At 39.4% G+C, this 19640-nt stretch overlaps 1 protein-coding gene across 1 annotated transcript; it reads right to left on the bottom strand.

The window, feature by feature from the left end:
* Positions 1 to 12511: 12511 nt before the first annotated feature.
* LOC108669901 lies at positions 12512 to 19039 on the bottom strand. The gene is made up of 3 exons (XM_047883315.1): positions 16866 to 19039; positions 15466 to 15639; positions 12512 to 14495 (listed from the first exon to the last, which is right to left on the bottom strand). Exons 1-3 carry the CDS (start codon positions 17204 to 17206, stop codon positions 14294 to 14296), a joined length of 717 nt encoding a protein of 238 aa, XP_047739271.1. The 5' UTR covers positions 17207 to 19039; the 3' UTR covers positions 12512 to 14293.
* Positions 19040 to 19640: the final 601 nt, after the last annotated feature.

Raw genomic sequence — 19640 nt, 5'->3', positions numbered from 1 at the left:
ACTAGAAAATCTCTGATCCATTTGAGTACATTACTCTCAATTCCCAAAGACTTCAATTTACGCAACAGCCACTCACGTGGGACACTGTCAAATGCCTTGGCAAAATCGAGGTAGAAGAATAGGCCTATCATCGGCGTAGAAGAATAGGCCTGGATAGGCCTGCCGCCGACTTTTGTACTTTTCGTGACAGATCTAAAATTGATCAAATGTTTCAACGGATGGTGGTTTGAAAATGTACAACTACTATAAAAATTGAGTATATTAGTTTTAATTGAAAACTAAATAATGTAAAAATATGTAATTTTTCATTTCGCAGGGCATTGATAATATTTACTTAATATTTAATGCAGATCCGATCAGTATTGATGGACTTGTGAGTTGTTCGGTTGATCGAAATAAAAGTTATTGCGTTTGGGTCCGAAGCGAGTTCACAGGGCGGGGCCGGAGAAGTTTCGATTCGGTCCCTCACCCCCGTATCATCGTCTCGTGATAATTGTTTCCATCTCTCATGCAGACCGCACTCTTCACTCACTTAAATGGCACCTAACTTCAAATTATACTTTTTCAAATTAACCTAACAGGCCCAACATTTCCATAACATTTTATTAAGAACAGAAAAGAATAGAAGTGTCGGCACTGTAGAAATAGGCCCATGGCCTGTTGCCGATTCTTGTACTTTTCGTGACTCGATTCACAAGGGATCCGGCCTTTGGAGCCCGTTCTTTCTATAACTGTCGATTGATTGAGATAGCTGCTGGACTTATTGCCTGGTCCATAAGTTGCAAATTTTAAGACTGAACATATGCTTCTGCAAAGATTCGTCTAGTCTGTTCTTGAAGGCGTTTAGACTCGGAGCGTCAACCCTGCTGTCAGGGAGGCTGTTCCTCATGTCGGTGACTCGAAGCGAGAAGAAATGTTGTCGCATGGATGTGTTACAACGCAGTTTTTTAGTTTATAGCCGTGGCCTCTGGTGCTGGACTTATTCTGCGTCTGAAAGGCGTCGGAGCAATAATTTAATCCAAGTAATAGTGCAGACTTGACGCCTACTCCATAATTCGACTTAGTTCAAATGTATTTCTCGCATTTAATGCATTAACATAACATAACATATTGATCTCGGCGCTGAAGTGTAGGCCTGATGTGGCCTGTCGCCGATTCTTTTCCTTTTCGTCACTTGTTCACAGAAGATCTAATATCGTTTCATTTGACCGGATCTTTTCATGATTGACGATACTTTGAAATAGCTACTAGACTTCCACCGGGTTCGATATGGTGCTAGGCATTTCAAATCTGAACATATATTTTTCCATAGCTTTATCTAGTCTGTTATTGAACGCATTCATACTTGGAGCGCCATCGATGTTATTATTGGGGAGGCTGTTCCACATGTCGGTGATTCGAAGTGAGAAAAAATTTTGTCGCGTGGAGAAGTTAATTGCAGCGCAGTTTTTAGCGCATTTTCTCATTTATAGAAAAAATGTAACTCAGTACTCACTGCAGTGAGTGACAGAGAGCGCATTTTCTCGTCGACGAAAACTTGAGGTCACGGACAGACGGACGGACAGACAGACGGACGGACGGACATGGCGAGCACAATAGTGTATGATGAAGTGCCACCACCGACTATACGCGCGTCCAGCTGAATGACCTGAATGCGACAGGAAGTCAATCGGACACCGCTCGCGTGTCTGTCTATCCAAGCTTCAATTTCATTGAGATCGCTGGGTCTCTCAATATCATCTACTTTCTCGCCAGCTTTGAGAAACTTCAGAAAAACTCGGTCAGAAGAACTTTCGATTAGAGTTCATCTGGGCTCGAAATATTGATGTGCTTCGAGCCGCAATAGCGTCTTTTAAGTCTACGTAGCCTCCATAAACAGCCAGACCAAAATTACCATTAAGGAATGCTTACATAAATTTAATGATTGGTGATTACACGGCTAACAAATCAATCTGAATTTTAAAAATCTCTATCAAAATATGCAGTAATTAATTCCAATGTCTATGATCTCATTTTTGGTACCGTAAGAAATTTTTGCAAGGTTTCATTTATATATTATAATGTTGCGAGGCTTTGGCTCTTGGAATCCTTGGTTTCTTCATGGAAGACCAATGAGATTTAAATTAGAATATGAGGAAAATTTTTAATCAAGCTACCTGATGTATGTGCTGAAATTAGAAAAGTTCCGTGTTAAATAAGTTCGCATCGATTTCCGAAATCTGTGGAGTTTTATGATTCACGGAATTTTGAAGTTATACGGAGGGTAAATCAGGAGCTTGCAGAAAACTTGCTGCTAAGTATTCGAACTGCTCGCACGCAAAGCTATTGAAGCCTATCTATCGGTGTTCAAGTTTCAATTAAAATAACAAATACCAGTAATATTTCAACAGCTAACTTAATGTCCCAAGATGATCTTTTAATTGGTCATTTAGATCTTTACTTTTAATGCATTTCCAGAAAGAACATTTAAAAATTATCGTATTTTGAAGCTAGCTGATTAGATGAAAATTATCAGTAATATTAACTATTATTTCGTAATAATAAATGTAACGATTTTACAAGATGGATCCCTTCTTTATTGAGTTACGTAAATAATTACTCACAATGCAAATTTTAGTTTTTCAAATAAAATTTTCCGAAATTAAAATTAATTTTTTTGTTTATGCGCAGCTTACTTCTGTCAGCTTAATAATGCTTGGTTTAAAAAAAATAAGCATCAAAATGGAGAACAAATTAAGAGAAACTTGCTCTCGGGAAAGCCGGATTTGAACGAAAAATGACAAGCTTTCCGCATGGTCGGAACAGAGGTGCGAGCCTGAGACTCACGCAGTGGACGGTGTAGCATCGCTGTGCTTTCTTCTGCGCACGAACGCTACTGGCAAGCAACGAATATGAAGGATGGAGAGAATTATCGTTTTGATCTTGCGATGAGTGAGATCATAATGTAGAAATTTGGAGAACAAAATAAGTATTTACTTTCTCAAATAAATTCCTAGCAAGCGAAAATTGTTAGCACGAACTTGAAAGTTTATCAGTACTGAAATTGAAGCCTAGTACAGAAATCGAAATTTAGGAGCGAATCTTCAGACTAGTTTCATTTAGCCATAAAACATATTATGAACATCAATTATTTACTCATAAAAAGTGAGCTGTGAGTTAATTTGAATGCTTGAATTCATTCTTAGTTGCGTTCTCAAGATGTTTGCTTAAACATTTAACTACGAGTGTCATATTCGAATGCGTCTATCGTTTGAAGAACCAAACACCGGCGACCAGGCTAGCAGCGCGCGTCCCACATTCAAACAAGGGCGCTGTGAAGCCTCTCTTTAGAATCATCCAGAGCAAACAGAGCGTTAAGTATGGAGGGGCGAGGGAGGCTTATGTGTCTCAGAATAACGTGCTTCTTCCCTAATTCTATCTGTGCAGCTGAGCGTCAACACAACATAACGAATAAATTGAGTACGCAACGCGAAATATACGCGCGTAACAATGCAAGTGTTTGTGAACAATGGCAAATATATGCAATACCTTGTAACCTGGAATAAAATAATACATAGTTCAACAAGTTTCGAAGTGACTAGGCAAATACGATAGATGCATTCATCCTATATTTCTATAGTGAACGTTACTGAATAATAGTGACACTAACCTAACATCTCTCACTTACTCAACCCGAATTATCCGATAGATAAACTTGTGTCCAAAATCATTGCTAGTCAAGCGTTGAGGATCGACATTAGCTCTGTAGTAACTGCGATAGATTGTCTATACCATTCCGAGTACAAGATGCATGAAAGTTCTTTCATTTTCAAGAAAAAAAAGTGTACAGGTGATAAACGTTTGCGACTGGACCCAATACCACCGTTTGGCTGTAATATTCATGACATTGAATTTCTATTTTTTTCCGTATTTCTCTTCGGTCAAGCAATCAGAAAAAAAAAATCAGAATAAATGTGCAGCTGAAGATGCTCCAAAAATTAAGGGAATTTCATGAGTATATTAAACTTTATATATGTTAAAAGCTTCAAAAAAACTGGCAAGACATCTTTCCACTATCTCCAGTCTGTTTAGCTACACAAGTAGGCGAGGACTATTGCTGTCAATAGTTCTCAAGTTCTCCATTACAAGTGTAACATACATACAATATCCCAATGCTCAATATACAGGTAAACAAACCTGCAAAATATTCCAGAAAGGATATAGCTTCATGCATGGGTGCTCAGTTCATCTCATCGTTCTAGATAGTTTAATGCGAAGCCATCATTCACACACAAGCGAAAGCCGACAACAGTCGGTCGGTTCCCGTGCACCTGCAGAACTTTCCCTGAGGCGACACAAGTTTGCGCAATTCACGCCTTTGCTGTGAAGCTACCGGCGCCCTAGAGCTCGTGATCTTGCCTAAATGATCGTAATTGAGATGCGTTCACTCTGTACGCTACTTCTGCCTGATGCTTGTCTCTATTGCTGACTCCATGATGGATGAAAGTTATTTAATGTACAAGGGAAAGCTGCAGTTATGCCAGACGTCATGCAAATGCTGGAGTATCAAAGATATAGCCTCATGTTGCTCATTTTTTATTTTCTAAATCATGCAAAAACAGCGAATTTCATGGTTCTGGTCTTCTCCGCTTTTTTACATATATATATGAGCACAGCGATCGGTTTGTATGCAGTGGCCGGTGAAGAAACTTATGAGAACAGCGATCGGTTGGTATGCAGTGGCCGGTGTATAAACTTCTGAGCACAGCGATCGGTTTGTATGCAGTGGCCGGTGAAGAAACTTATGAGCACAGCGATCGGTTTATATGCAGTGGCCGGTGAAGAAACTTATGAGCACAGCGATCGGTTGGTATGCAGAGGCCGGTGAAGAAACTTATGAGCACAGCGATCGGTTTGTATGCAGTGGCCGGTGAAGAAACTTATGAGCACAGCGATCGGTTGGTATGCAGTGGCCGGTGAAGAAACTCATGAGCACAGCGATCGGTTGGTATGCAGTGGCCTGTGTAGAAACTTCTGAGCACAGCGATCGGTTGGTATGCAGTGGCCGGTGAAGAAACTTATGAGCACAGCAATCGGTTGGTATGCAGTGGCCGGTGTAGAAACTTCTGAGCACAGCGATCGGTTTGTATGCAGTGGCCGGTGAAGAAACTTATGAGCACAGCGATCGGTTGGTGTGCAGTGGCCGGTGAAGAAACTTATGATGTGAAGAAACTTCTGAGTACAGCGATCGGTTTGTATGCAGTGGCCGGTGAAGAAACTTCTGAGCACAGCGATCGGTTAGTATGCAGTGGCCGGTGAAGAAACTTCTGAGCACAGCGATCGGTTGGTATGCAGTGGCCGGTTTAGAAACTTCTGAGCACAGCGATCGGTTGGTATGCAGTGGCCGGTGTAGAAACTTCTGAGCACAGCGATCGGTTGGTATGCAGTGGCCGATATAGAAACTACTAAGCACAGCGATCGGTTGGTATGCAGTGGCCGGTATAGGAACTTCTGAGCACCGCGATCGGTTGGTATGTAATTGCCGGTATAGAAACTTCTGTTATAGGGTAGGTCGATCTAGTGTTGCAGGGGAGGTCGATCTGGGATTGTGCCCAGGAAAACGTCCAGTTGTCTCTTGAAGGTCTCTAGGGTGAACTCCCCCTCTCTTAGATACTTTGGTAAGACGTTGAACAGCCTTGGCCCTGCTCAATCTGTGCTACGGCGGCAATAGGAACCGGTTTAAATGTGCAGCGGCGTGAACTGATATACTGTTGGTTAACGAATTATTAGGAAGGTTAGAACTTGTTTATGTTTGAAATGCATGGTTATTCATAACATTTGTTATGAAAAGAAATAACCAGGCGCTTCAAACGATCGAGTTTCTCCGAAGTAACTCAGTGTCCGAGAACTAGATTTGGTGAGGTGCCTTCCATGTTATCCTCGTGTTATATTTGAGTTTATGACACCTGATGCCCTGCCCATACTTGATTACACTCGTCCGACTGTGTCTTCCATGTTATCTTAGAGTTATATTTGTGTTCATTACACTCTGATGCCGTGTCCATACTTGGTAACACTTGTCCGGCTGTGTCTTCCATGTTATCTTAGAGTTATATTTGAGTTCGTTACACCTGATGCCCTACCATACTTGGTAACACTCGTCCAACTGTGTCTTCCATGTTATCTTAGAGTTATACTTGAGTTCATTACACTCTGATGCCGTGTCCTTACATTTAGATTTTAGACCTAAAAAAATTACGTACTAGAGTTGGACCAGGCAGTGGACGTGCTTGGTATGGCTACGGTAATTATTGCCATAATGCTATATATAATCTTTTAACCTATTTAGTTCAACAAATTTAGAGAAAAACTATAAATCCTTAGAAGGTACTTGATAAATTTCATTCATGCGAAGAGGAGTTATAAGGTACGCATACAAAACTCGTATTCCAATTGCCATGGAATTTATCACCGCATTGAAAGCCTATAGAAGGTCCGCAACCTGAGACGACCGACGATCCACGTAGTTCAGTCCAGGCCGGCTTGAGTTCAGCTAAGTATTAACCATCAGCGAATACCTGCAGGAAACTAATTTAAAATAATAATTTATTTTTTGCTAGCAGAATCCATGGCGTGCACAGGTAGTCGGACGTGAGACGAAGGAAGACGTCGCACCAGGCCGGCCTCCCGAGGACGGCTCCATAACAGCCGCACGTTGTACTCTTGTCTCGCTCGGTCACGCGCGCCTCAATAGGAATGCAGGCAGAAAGTAGAACGCACGTTCTCAGATGTGCCACGAGCTCAACATTCTTTCAATATAAACATTTTATTTCTTCAAACCTCGCATCATTTCACCAAAATATTTCATCACGCATTGGAAATAAGGTCGAACAATTTTTAAATTACGGGTAAAATTCTTAAACTTCTTAACGAATAATGGAATATTTTATTGTTTCATATAAAAACGGAAAAATACATGGGTGGAACATCGAAGGTAAAATTCTTAAACTTCTTAACGAATAATGGAATATTTTATTGTTTCATATAAAAACGGAAAAATACATGGGTGGAACATCGAATGGGAGTTAGCTCAACGAGGCTCGGGATAGATTCTACTTCCAATCCAGGATCACGTAATTCCGAATCAGGTCATCACGAATACAGTAATAATTTTTAACTAACACGTTGTAATTAAAAATATATGCTATATACTTTAATTTAGTGCAACATCTCCATTAAAGTCCTATTTATAAGTTTAACATAGACTTTGAAGCAATATTTTCTGAATAAAATACCCATATACCAATTCGAAAATAACATTTCTCTTCTTTATTCTAGCTGCAGGTAATATCCCGACACAAATAGGAATCGCATAAAAGCACCCCTCAGATATTTCCAGCGTCCGGCTTAAACTCACAAATTTTTACAAATTTATCTCAAATTAGCATCAGTAGAGTGAGTTAACTCATTAATGAACGAGAACTAAAAACTGTGGAGAGATTGAAAATAGTCTAGAATAATCGCGATATTCGATGTACGTGAGCTCTGCAGATAATGGTCAGGGCCTGAGAACAGTTAACAGACTTGACATAAATTATGCCTATAAAGGTTTCCCCAAAGTTTAGTAAAAATAATAAGATGATTCGACACTTTTATCAATTTTATTGATGGTGAGTTTCTGCACATAAAAACACGACAATTTTGTCATACGAGATAAAAAGGTTAACGTGGTATTGAACAATATGGTTCATAAATATAACATACGAAAGAAATAGATCACACTATAGAAATTAGCTCACCGAATCATCGGAGGAACTGGGGTAAATTTTGAATAGGTAATAATCTTAACGAAACGAATAGCGAATTCGGAGGTTGCGTACTATCGTAGGTCTACAAATGTTCTTTCTATATTGAATGACATTGGCTGACGACACCTCCTATTACAGCATTAAAAGGGATGGAATCAGATGTGCCTGAGAAGCCTCAATTAACAATGACTCATGAGACGTCAATAGATAACTTAAGAATTCCCGAATGTCTGTCAATTAATGCAGAACTACAAATTAGAATAGTTAGTTATTGATGGGCGTTCCTCTGGAAGATAATCCTTTTAATTTCAGGTCTTCGCAGTTCAAGATCCCGTGAATCCCGTCATCATGCAACCTGATATTAACTTTGAAATGTGTACCGTAATTGATTGTGCTAAGGGTATCAAGGAGAACAGAATCTAAATTTTCCTCTATTTAGCAATAGGTTCTCTTCATGTATAATATGTTTCTCCAACACACACTATAATCTAAGAACCAGTCACAGCCGCTACATCGCGCACGGCCATCATTCTTACCCAATGCACGCGATGGCCGGGTTACATTGTGCTATCCTTATATCACATTTTTAATTTTATAAAACTTCAAACCATTGAGCGTTGTCATGACTTTTTTACATGTGCAGTTATATTTACATCCCTTTTTTTAGTAATTTTTACTCACGCAGATTCCACTCTATTTATAAATATAACTTTCAGGCTAAGAGCATCCGGAAATATAAGGCCACGCACATATATATAAGTTATTCATATTGTAAATAAAAATTATAGTGATCTTACCTGAAATTTTGGTCCTTTTCAATCATAAAATACATTGGTAGTTCATTTATACTTTCGTACCATTATTTCTATACCCAAGATATGAGAATTAAATAAAAGTAGCCCCCACCAAGCCTACGTTAATGGGTATGAAATGACATTATTATTCGAACAATGCCCCATGCATTTTATAGTGCGTTAATAAGATTGTATCATCCGGGGGAGCGTAAGATCATCGTAGAAGAAAAAATCTAATAATGATATTCTCACGTATTCCGCAAGACGTTCTGATCATATGGTAGAGAGTAAGTCTTTGCAATAAACTTTTTATTATTTGAGCCGAATTTAATCATGTTGTACGGACAATCCTTGCAATTAATTTTCGTTATTATTTGCGTAAAACAATCATCGTAAAATATTCAATTTTGCTGTCGCAAGTTTGCAAACTCTTAGCGTGGATCAATTAAGGATCTATTAATGCAAAAATCCTTGAGTTTTCACGCCTGACGAAGCACATGTCGAGCATGCGAAGCTTGGGCCATCTGTTGAAAAATATGGAAAAGCAATTTAGCGACGTGAGGTTAGTGGCGCACTGTAACAGTTAACGTTGTGCGCCATATGCCGCTTTTTGGCGCGCTGTAAGCAACGGTCCATCATTCACTCGCATGAATGACTAAATCTCTTCCAATCCTCCCGTTAATTTCCATGCTTTCGGCCTAAGTTTAGGAAAAAAGAATTTTGAGACGACAATTGTGGTTTTCATGTTCATAAAACGTTGAGATTGTGTTAACGAAAAATCAAGATGATGAATTTTGTCAGAGAAAAATTATGTGCTGAATCTGGTAAGTGATGTAATATTCATCGATAAAATATTATTGTTTTTAATGTGTGTGCGATTGTTAAAAAACAATTTAGCTGCATGAATTGCAGAGAGATAAGAGTGATACATGTCTAGTGTTGTGGAATCAGGGACGAAATAATCTTGGTAATTCAAGTTTTATTCAACAATTGCCCGGTTACCTGGAAGGATCATAATCGATGTAAAATACTTATCAACACAACAAAACAATATAACATATAACAAAAGTAACATTTAAGAGACTACAAGTAAATACACTTACATTGTACAACAGAAGAGATATCCGTTCATACTAATACAATTAACAAAGAGACTGCGAACGAACGTTGGAGTCGCACGACATTATGTCCTGATGTGACGTTGTAAAACTAGTTCTTTATTATGACATCTAGTCAAGGCNCAATTAACAAAGCGACTGCGAACGAACGTTGGAGTCGCACGACATTATGTCCTGATGTGACGTTGTAAAACTAGTTCTTTATTATGACATCTAGTCAAGGCTTGTAAGGTGCACATGTGCTAAGATAAACGTGATATCGTCAAGAGTCAACGCTTGTCAATTGAACATTGCTTGTGTGGCGTGGAGATCTCGCCCTGTGGGTAGGACAGCCCTGCAGTTTGTCTACATGGAACCTCGCATTTCTATCACCTGCAGTGACGCCAGTCGCGCTAACAGCTCACAGTTCCATGCTTCGTTCTTCTAATTGAATATCGTCACATTAACCCACTCAAGTCCCTGATAACCGTCGCTGAAATAATATAAATTATATTTTTCTTAGTAAATCAGAATATGTAGCTCATAGTGACCCAAATAATTATGGTCTCTTTGGGCTACAGTCATGTGCAAATAACTTCTAGTTATGTGCATGTCTCGTTTGTTGCCTAGTTTGGTGTTCATGTGTCGGTATATGGTGCGTGTGTCATGCTGTGTGTTTTGTCTATGTGTCGGTACATATGGTGCGTGTGTCATGCTATGTGTTGTGTCCATTTGTGTGCTGCAGACCNGATATCGTCAAGGCTTGTAAGGGGCGCATTAGCTAAGATAAACGTGATATCGTCAAGAGTCAAGGCTTGTCAATTGAACATTGCTTGTGTGGCGTGGAGATCTCGCCCTGTGGGTAGGACAGCCCTGCAGTTTGTCTACATGGAACCTCGCATTTCTATCACCTGCAGTGACGCCAGTCGCGCTGACAGCTCGCAGTTCCGTGCTTCGTTCTTCTAATTGAATATCGTCACATTAACCCACTCATGTCTCTGATAACCTTCGCTGAATTAATATAATTTATATTTTTGTTAGTAAATCAGAATATGTAGCTCGAAGTGACCCAAATAATTATGGTCTCTTTGACATATACAGTCATATGCAAATAACTTCTAGTCATGTGCATGCATGTCTCGTCTGTTGCCTAGATTGTTGTTCATGTGACGATATATGGTGCGTGTGTCATGCTGTGTGTTGTGTCCATGTGTCAGTATATGGTGCGTGTGTCATGCTGTATATGGTGCGTGTGTCATGCTGTGTGTTTTGTCTATGTGTCGGTACATATGGTGCGTGTGTCATGCTATGTGTTGTGTCCATTTGTGTGCTGCAGACCGTTCTTCTTGATACAGGGCATCTCTCGTCTAAAAGATATACAGTACAGGGCGTCTTAAGTAATGATTTTCATCAGGTGGTCATTGCTCGAGAGGCTACGTGTTAATTGTTCTCGAAAGATCAATAAAGTTCGGAAAGTTGAAGCTCCATTTGTCAGCGAGATGTGCATTGTGTACAAGTCACATAAACCGCCCAACATGAGGATTTATAAGGGATTTAGAAGTCATCTTTTTTAGTAACTGGATGCATCTGCGTTAATCACGAATCGCTATGGGCCCTAGAGTGTTGTGATGACTATTTAATTTTACTCTTAAAATAGTTTGAGAAACATTTAGCCTCAACGTAATATGACTTTAGTGTTACATTTAAGTAGCATACACAAATTTTATAGTAGTGCCTGCTATACTTATTATAAACTCTAATTTAAATCATTAGAAGAAAAAATAAATTATTTGGATTTTCTTCATGGAGAAGTGGCATAATTTCTTGATTAATTCATCACTTAAGGTATGTTAGTAAGTTTCAAGATTCACGCTACGTATTAACATAGCATAACATATCATAGTGATGTCGGCGCTGAAGTGTAGGCCTGATGTGGCCTGTCGCCGATTCTTTTACTTTTCGTGACTTGTTCACAGAAGATCTAAAATCGTGTCATTTGACCGGATCTTTTCAGGACTGACGATAGTTTGAAATAGTTACTAGACTTCCACCGGGTTCGATAAGGAGCTAGGCATTTCAAGTCTGAACATATATTTCTCCTTAGCTTTATCAAGTCTCTTCTTGAACGTGTTTATACTCGGAGCGTCAACGATGCAATCTGGGAGGCTGTTCCACATGTCGGGGACTCGAAGCGAGAAGAAATGTTGTCGCGCGGATAAGATGCAACGCAATTTTTTTTAGTTTATAGCCATGGCCCCTGGTGTTGGTTCTTGCTTCAAATTCTATTTATCCTTCTGGGACCTTGTATTAACCATAGATATACTTGTATATTTCATTGAGGTCACCACGAAGACGCCAGTAAAAGAGTCCTGGAACGTTCGCAACCTGCAATTCTANTCGGTTCCTTTTTAATACGCAGCATATTTTTGTGAGCTTGAGAAGTTTACGCCCACATTACAACAAGTTCCTGGGCTTCCTAGTAAATAGAAATCCAAGTGAATTTTGTAATTAAAAAGTTATAAAAATTTTCCTCATACTGAAGCTAAACTTTGATTAAGTATAATTCAGTTTTGGATGAAACATCGAACCGAAAGTAGTGTTTTTTTTCTGGTAACGTTAATTCGGATATTACTTTTCAGGTTAGATTGAACCAAAGGCGGATCATATGTGCGATACTACACTGTTTTCTTCTATTTTCTTCTTGAAGAATTAACTGACGTGAGATTCAAGTTTGCACAGCTCTTCTGAGAACAATAAGATCATTAATTTTTCTTTAACGAAGAGCTCTGACGAGTCGCTTCCTCGATGCCAGCGTGGGATGAGTGAAAAATCATTTCGTAATAACGAGTTTATGCAAAGAAGAGACACCGACAGAACAGAAACGCGCAAGAATTTTGTTCGTTAAACAATCAAGATGCCTTGCTGTGAGGGCAAGATTTGGACACAAGTCATGATTACAATTACGAGGAAAAATTTCTATTTAAAAGTCAGCATTTGTAACGCATGACCGTCTTCACATGCTGCTTAACTCTTAAAAAAAAATAACTTATAAACGCTTGACATTGTCAAAAACACCAAGGATCTTATTCAATAACAGAGCATTAAAATTTAATAATAATAATAATAATCAACAACACTAACAACATTCAGATTCTACAAATAAATATTTCAACGAAATAAATAACAATGGAGAATTTCGATACGCTATGAATGCCGTCCTGAGTCATTCCACAGTCGAAGCTTCGAGCATTTTGGCGTCTTATACAGTTCAAGTAATTTTCTGGAAGTCTTTGTCTTCATACATATATACGTATCAGATATCAAGGATATTAATCCTTAATAGGGTAATGTCTGCAGTTATTTCGTCCAGTGTTCAAATTGCATTCAGTTTTAGAGCCCCAGACAATCACCATCAGGAATAAACTGCTACAAATAAATAAATCGACACCAAAAGACAAGGGACATCAGTGTACAAAGACGAGGTACATGAGTGTACAAAGACGAGGGACATGAGTGTACAAAGGCGAGGGACAAGAGTGTACAAATACGAGGGACATGAGTGTACAAAGACGAGGTACATGAGTGCACAAACTTTTTCCATTGGACTATGAAATAAGAATTTTAATTTACACCACCCGTTAGAAATTAGCAAGCCTAAGATCAAAGTAATAAATATTAGCACGTACCATTGGTACGGAAGACCCGAGATATAGCACGTCATTATGTACAGTCTAGAGTACAGTCACACGTTTAGACTTTGGTTTACGTAGCACTCATTGCACCGGCCAAGCGTCAGCAGAAATCAAGGCTCGAGCGTGGAGGGATCGATCAACTTGAAACGATCCCGGCGTCACCTTGCATGCCATACCGACAACTGGGCTATCAAGTTGCAATGAGCCTTTAAGTTGCGTATGTACAGTCTTAATTAATAATTAACTAGAGGCGTTCAAGATATACGTCTTTGTCAGCGCGATAATGCTCAAAATAATTGCCCAACAAACGTAATAGATTAAGGAACGTTCGTTGCAGTATAAAACACCACTAAGAATGTACATTATTGAGGGACTTACATGCGTGAATTTCACGCTGATTTTTTTTCTTAAAATCTGAAGTACGGTAAAGAGATGCGGCTCATCAGCAACGAAGAGCGTTTAAAGGAAATAATTTTCTAACAAGAATATGTTTAGATTGAACATGACATTGTAAATCCCATTCAACGGAATTTCTCTCTAAGTTCAGACCTGTAAATATTAAATCCCTCTCTATTTAATTAGAGTCTGGAGTGATGTAGAATCGTCTCAGTCTATTCCGTCAGAAATCCTAAGAATGTCTGGTTCATTATCTTAATCCTCCCACCGGGGCTAGTATTTACCGTGGAATAATATGTCATTTTTAAATGTTTGTTATTTCGTCCAGCTTAAAAATAAAGTTGAATCTCGTGACTTCAGCGGTTTTTGTCCCATACTGAAGGAAACGCAGCTTCCCAGTTGAAGGTTAGGTTTGGGCAGCACGAACTGCAGTTAGGGACCCACAGTGGCCCAGTCGACGTGAGTCCAGTTGAGACAGTCTTCATTTCAGGTCGTGGAGTTATACAGTCACATGAGCCGTGCTCAAGTTAGATCTCATTGTGACTGAACTTATCAACCATTTTTTTGACGGAAAACTCACACGAACTGTAAATTTCGCCGCACTCTTTTTGCAAGTTTCTTCCTCGATCAGCGGCGTCGAGATATTCTTCCACTAACGCTTTGAACTCCTCCGGCAGGCTCAGGACCTCGGCGTACTGCAGGTAACTGTCGAGAGAAGGAAGATATTTCCTCAATATGTTCATTTAATTCTTCCACTTTTATGCACTTAAGTCACTGAGATGCTGCAATATTAGAAGCTAAAACCTTTAAATTTATTGTTCTTATGAAAATTGAGAAGAGTTCATCTACAAAAAAACTTAAGTAATGTTTATGTATCACGTGGTTATTAAAGATATTCAGCTCTATTCTTCATGCACGTGCTAATCTCATTAAAACGTGACAATAATACAATTCATAACAAAGCTTAATTAATATGCGCGAATATTAAAGTGAACGTTTCAAGTGGTTCTTTGTATTTTCGACCCCATAGAAAAGTTTGAAATCCTATAAAGTCATCATGCATAATGCGCATGAGGTAACTGGTCTTTTCTCGTACAATATCTCATAAGAAATTGAAATTCTTAAAACTTCAGGTCGAAGGAAGATTGGAAATTTTGCTCCGTTGACCCAAATCACACCAAAGTGCATCGTTTTCTCTCACTCCATCGACGAATTTCTGTGTTAAATGCGTCAAGATGAGCATGCAGACGTGTTTTACGCAGCGCTTAGATGCGCCGTGACCGCACTTTGCCGGTCTAGAAAGATTTTCAAGAGCAAAAAGAAAACCCGGTCGATTGTTTTAAGGTAAAACAAATGGATCGTGAGAGAAAAGTTGATCGTGAGCAGGACTGAGATAATGGCAGCGAAAGCATGAGAACTTTCCTCCACTGACCGCCCACAACTCCCACGAAAACTCTCGTTTGGTTTCTTTTTCCCACTGGGTGCTCTAGCCTACAGCTTCAAAATTATCTGCTAGGAAAAGAAGACCAACTTGATGTAAATGATTTAGATAAGTGATTCATTAAACACATTCACTGATGGTTAATAATTAGCCATCAATTATTTATTTCTCCTTGAAATTTTTCCTCGAGTTTTTTAGAGACCTGTTTGCACTTCTCTTCAGAAGCTTGGTTTAATTTTCCTCCATTTGAAAATCTACCAGAATGTACTCATCCAAAAAAAAACTTTCGAAGTGTTTTGGTGAATCTCGCAGATGAGGCGCTTCTGGCAATCCAGATCAGCGGGGTCAAACTTCCTCCAGGCCTCCTCGCCGATGCTGATCCAGTCCAGGATGGAGAACTTCTCCCAGTCGATCGCGTAGGGGTCAAATGACCTGATTTTGTCCCCCACAACAAACCCCAGCAGCGCCGAGATGTGTGGAATTGGAGGCGAGGATTGCACGTGTGTGTTGATGTGTGTTATGGAGAGATGTTATGTACGAGAAGAGGGTAGGAGAAAGCAATCAAACCAAATGATATGTGCATTATAATTCAATTTATATATTTCGTTAGTAGTTGTTTATTGATGTAAGTTCATTTGATTGAATTTAATATTGCACAATCAAATTCAAAACACAATGACAATTGTGAAATCATCGAAGAAGCAATTTTACGCAACCAGATAGAGAGGTATTTGATTGATCGGTAACGGGTGTTTTACGGCAATTGTTCCATTTTGTTGTTGATTAACATTTAATTGCAAAAAAAAAAAAAATTATTGCAGTAGTGGTATGTAACAGAAATATGTTTTAACAGAAACAGAAATATGTTTTATTTGTGGAAATGTGTTGTGTGGTCAGAAAGGAGGGGCGAGAGTACATAATTAGACACGTTAATGGTAAATGGTCTTGTATTGCTAGATATTTCACAAGGATTGAAGAAATTTCATACCATACTTCATTGTAATACGCCTATATCATTTAAAAATTAAAGCAAATATACCATAATATCTCAAATTTCACTAGGGGTCAGAGGCAAATTTCATTGATGCCCAGCGAGCAAACTACTCGTGATCGGGACGAACTGAAAATTATTTTATTTTATTTATTGTTTGTGAATTATTATAAATGACAGGTAGGCTGAATACAGATTTCATAAATCATACTCTTTCATTCTACATAAATCATTCTATTAACTTCTTTTTCATTCTAAACTTTGATACTTAAACCATTACATTGGAAGTTATACGTTGTATGCATGATATACATTAAGGATAAACTTTGAAAGAATGAATGAAAAAATGATACGGTGACTGCAAATGGAAAAAATACAAACCAACGAAATTCAAACTCCTAGAAAAGCTCGTTTCCAAAAGTTCAAATGCCCCAACCGAAAGACGTGTTGATATTGCGGAGCAGCCTGTACTGCCCCGTATACTTAGTAGCACCATGTGTGCTGTAAACATCACCTACATTAGGATGCTGTTAGAGCATTCCAGCGTCTCTGCAAAATATTCTGCTCATGTGCCCCTGTATCCTAAAATGAATTCGCCTTTGAACCAATTGTACTCGCTGAAGCAACTCATCATTTCTGCAGGTGAAGAAATTGGAGAAATTCTCACCGTCTGTAGGAAGAATAGGTATTGTAGCCACCACCACCTCCGCCGTATCCACTTCCTGATCCGTACCCGGAATCTCCTCGGTCATGAAGTAGGGAGAACAGAAGGAAACCGAGGGCTGCGAGACCAAGTAAGCCCAAGAGACCGGACGACAGAAGAGCAGCAATAGCAGCCAATTGAGTGATGTTCAAACTTAGGCCACTACCTGAACCGATAATTATAGGGAAGAAAAATCTGCCTTCTTCATCCACTGCTTCGTCAGTCAGATAATCATCCAGTGCTCGGGTTTGAGCAGCTAACCCAAAGAGGCAAAACACCAATAACATACACTTTTCCGAAGCCATTTTCGTAAATTTGTTTCGAAATTATTAATAAATTTTGAAGCACAATCTAGGAGCGCCTCTTGATCTCGCGTATGCAAAGACGGTCTGGTCGACAAGTGTGTTCGATCGACTCGCAATGCGCTTTTATATCGGCCCAGAACGTGACCGAACGAAACTCATTCAAAAGAAGAAGCTGCGGTAGCAGGTGCAAAAAAAGAGGTGTCGGGGGAAGGAGGAGCTTGGTTCAGAAATGCAGATGCCGCTCTGTGACGCCGACGCCTGACTTGACAGCGTTTTTGTTGTTGACTCAGCAGGGTGTAGCGATAGGAAAAAATGCCCTCATGAACAATGAGGACGAGAAGAGGAAAGCATGACAATATTTTGGGATGTCATGCATCAAAAGGTTCATCAACGAGCTATAATTAAGATAGGCAAAATTTGCAATTAATAGTAACGTTGCAGTATCAAATCTCAAAATTAGTCAACGCTCATAATAGTAACCATTACAAAGTATTTATCTAGTTTAGAGCGAATATTCAAATTTTTTTAACATGCAACCACAAGAAATTGGGCAAATCTCTGAGCTGCTAAATTATTTGTGTTGTTGAGACAGCGGAAACACTACGTTGAGGGATCGAAACTTGGATTAGGTGTGATTATTTTAAGAATTTAAAAATCTCAGTATGCGGAACGATTGATGTATATTTTGTATACTGGTTGAAAAATCAGTCGACGAGCTTCACCAATCCTTGACATCGACGTCCATGGTCCTAATGAGAGTAGAGCTATTCGTGATAATTGTAGACTATCTTCATAGTTAGCGCCAACATTAGCAGGTCCTGCATGTGACAAATACACACGTACGTCGGCGGAGAGAAAGCAGCGCGGCTGCTGTCGTTGTTGCTGACCGATGTTCGCTACCTGACCAGACCATTGATTACTTTCTTTCCGAGCATCCCGAGAAAATGTCCACTTTTCCAGAGCTACGAGAGAAACCGCCGAGCTTCTCAATCAGCAAGTGTGAGGTGCTTTTCGTCACGGAAACATAAATATGACCACATCTAAACCTACATCTCTGCTTTCTCTATGCATGCACTTGTCATGAGTTTCATGACTAAAACTGAGAGACTTCGCGAACAAACAAATTAAATGATTTTTAAATTGCGTCAGTCTAGAAGTTGGACCAAGCGAGAATTTAAACGCTCTCTATGGAGAATTTTAAAACACTGAACAATATTCTTCCAAAAAGCATAAGTCAACCAACCAATCAGCTGCAAAATTGCAGTCTGAATATCAAAGCAATGGCGAAAAGAAGTTTCAAGTAGTGAGCAACGATGGCGAGACAACTTAAAAATATCAAAAAGCTAGAGAGCAACAAAAAATATTCTGGAGCAGACGAAAGAAAATCCAAGTGAAACGATTCCGAGAAAGAAAATCACATTGCTCACTTTTGAGACCCAAAAATGAGATGAAATGGATGATCAATGGCATGTGATGACTTACCTTATTTTTGTGGGCGTTAGGTAACACAGTTTATAATAACCGAAATCTGAGCTACATTGATCTAAAAAGGGCATTGCTAACCACTTCTATTCCGATAATTCTTCTGATAGGCAGCTGTGATGAATCCCTTGAAGTCTAGTTATAAATGTTTGGTAATAACATCGATAGTCGTGAATTTTGCGTTCTTTGCAGGAACTAAGAAGAATTCAAAGCCTTACGGGCTACATCACAGCATCGCCTACAGAAGTATTTCAGATCGAGTATCGAAGTGCACAGTCGAACTTTCATTCAGGCACGTAAGGTTGTTAGTGTACGGAAGAATTACTATCCATGCAGGGTTATTTTGGATCAAATATTATTTGTATTTTAAATAGAAGCAAGTGCGCACTCGAGTGCCCACGGAGAAGTAAAACTTATTAGAATTTTATTAAAACCTGTGCATGAATAGTTGACCAAATGTCATCTCTTAAATCAAACTAGAATGAAGAAAGGAAATCACATATGGAATTTAAAAGGAATAAACTACTGACCCGCGTCGCTTTCTACCGTATCCTGATGATCCGTAACCAGAATCATGACCAGAGTCGTAACCGGAATGTCCATAGTCGAGATGAGGAGAAGTCAGAAGGTAATATAACGCTAATCCCCCAGCAATTCCCCAGAGCAGAATGCCCGCAGAGAATAACAAAAGGGTTGTGTTGAATGTGACAAATGAGCCCGTGGTAGAAGCATTCGTGAAGACGAAGAATACACGCCCTTCTGCGTCCGTGTAAGTGGGGGCACCCAAATCTGCTGTCTCTTCGTTTATGGTGCCAGGGTATGGCATGAATTCATGACCGAAGACGCAAGACGTCGTCAGGAGGACCCCAACGATTTGCAGGAGCATGCGGTTCATTGCGAAGTTTTCCGTAAAGCCTCTAACGCACTGCAAGCGAACACAAGAGAGATCATC

Source organism: Hyalella azteca, unplaced genomic scaffold (assembly GCF_000764305.2).
Source record: "Hyalella azteca isolate HAZT.00-mixed unplaced genomic scaffold, Hazt_2.0.2 contig12579, whole genome shotgun sequence".
NCBI lineage: Eukaryota > Metazoa > Arthropoda > Malacostraca > Amphipoda > Hyalellidae > Hyalella > Hyalella azteca.
This window is presented reverse-complemented; position numbering and strand designations above follow the sequence as displayed.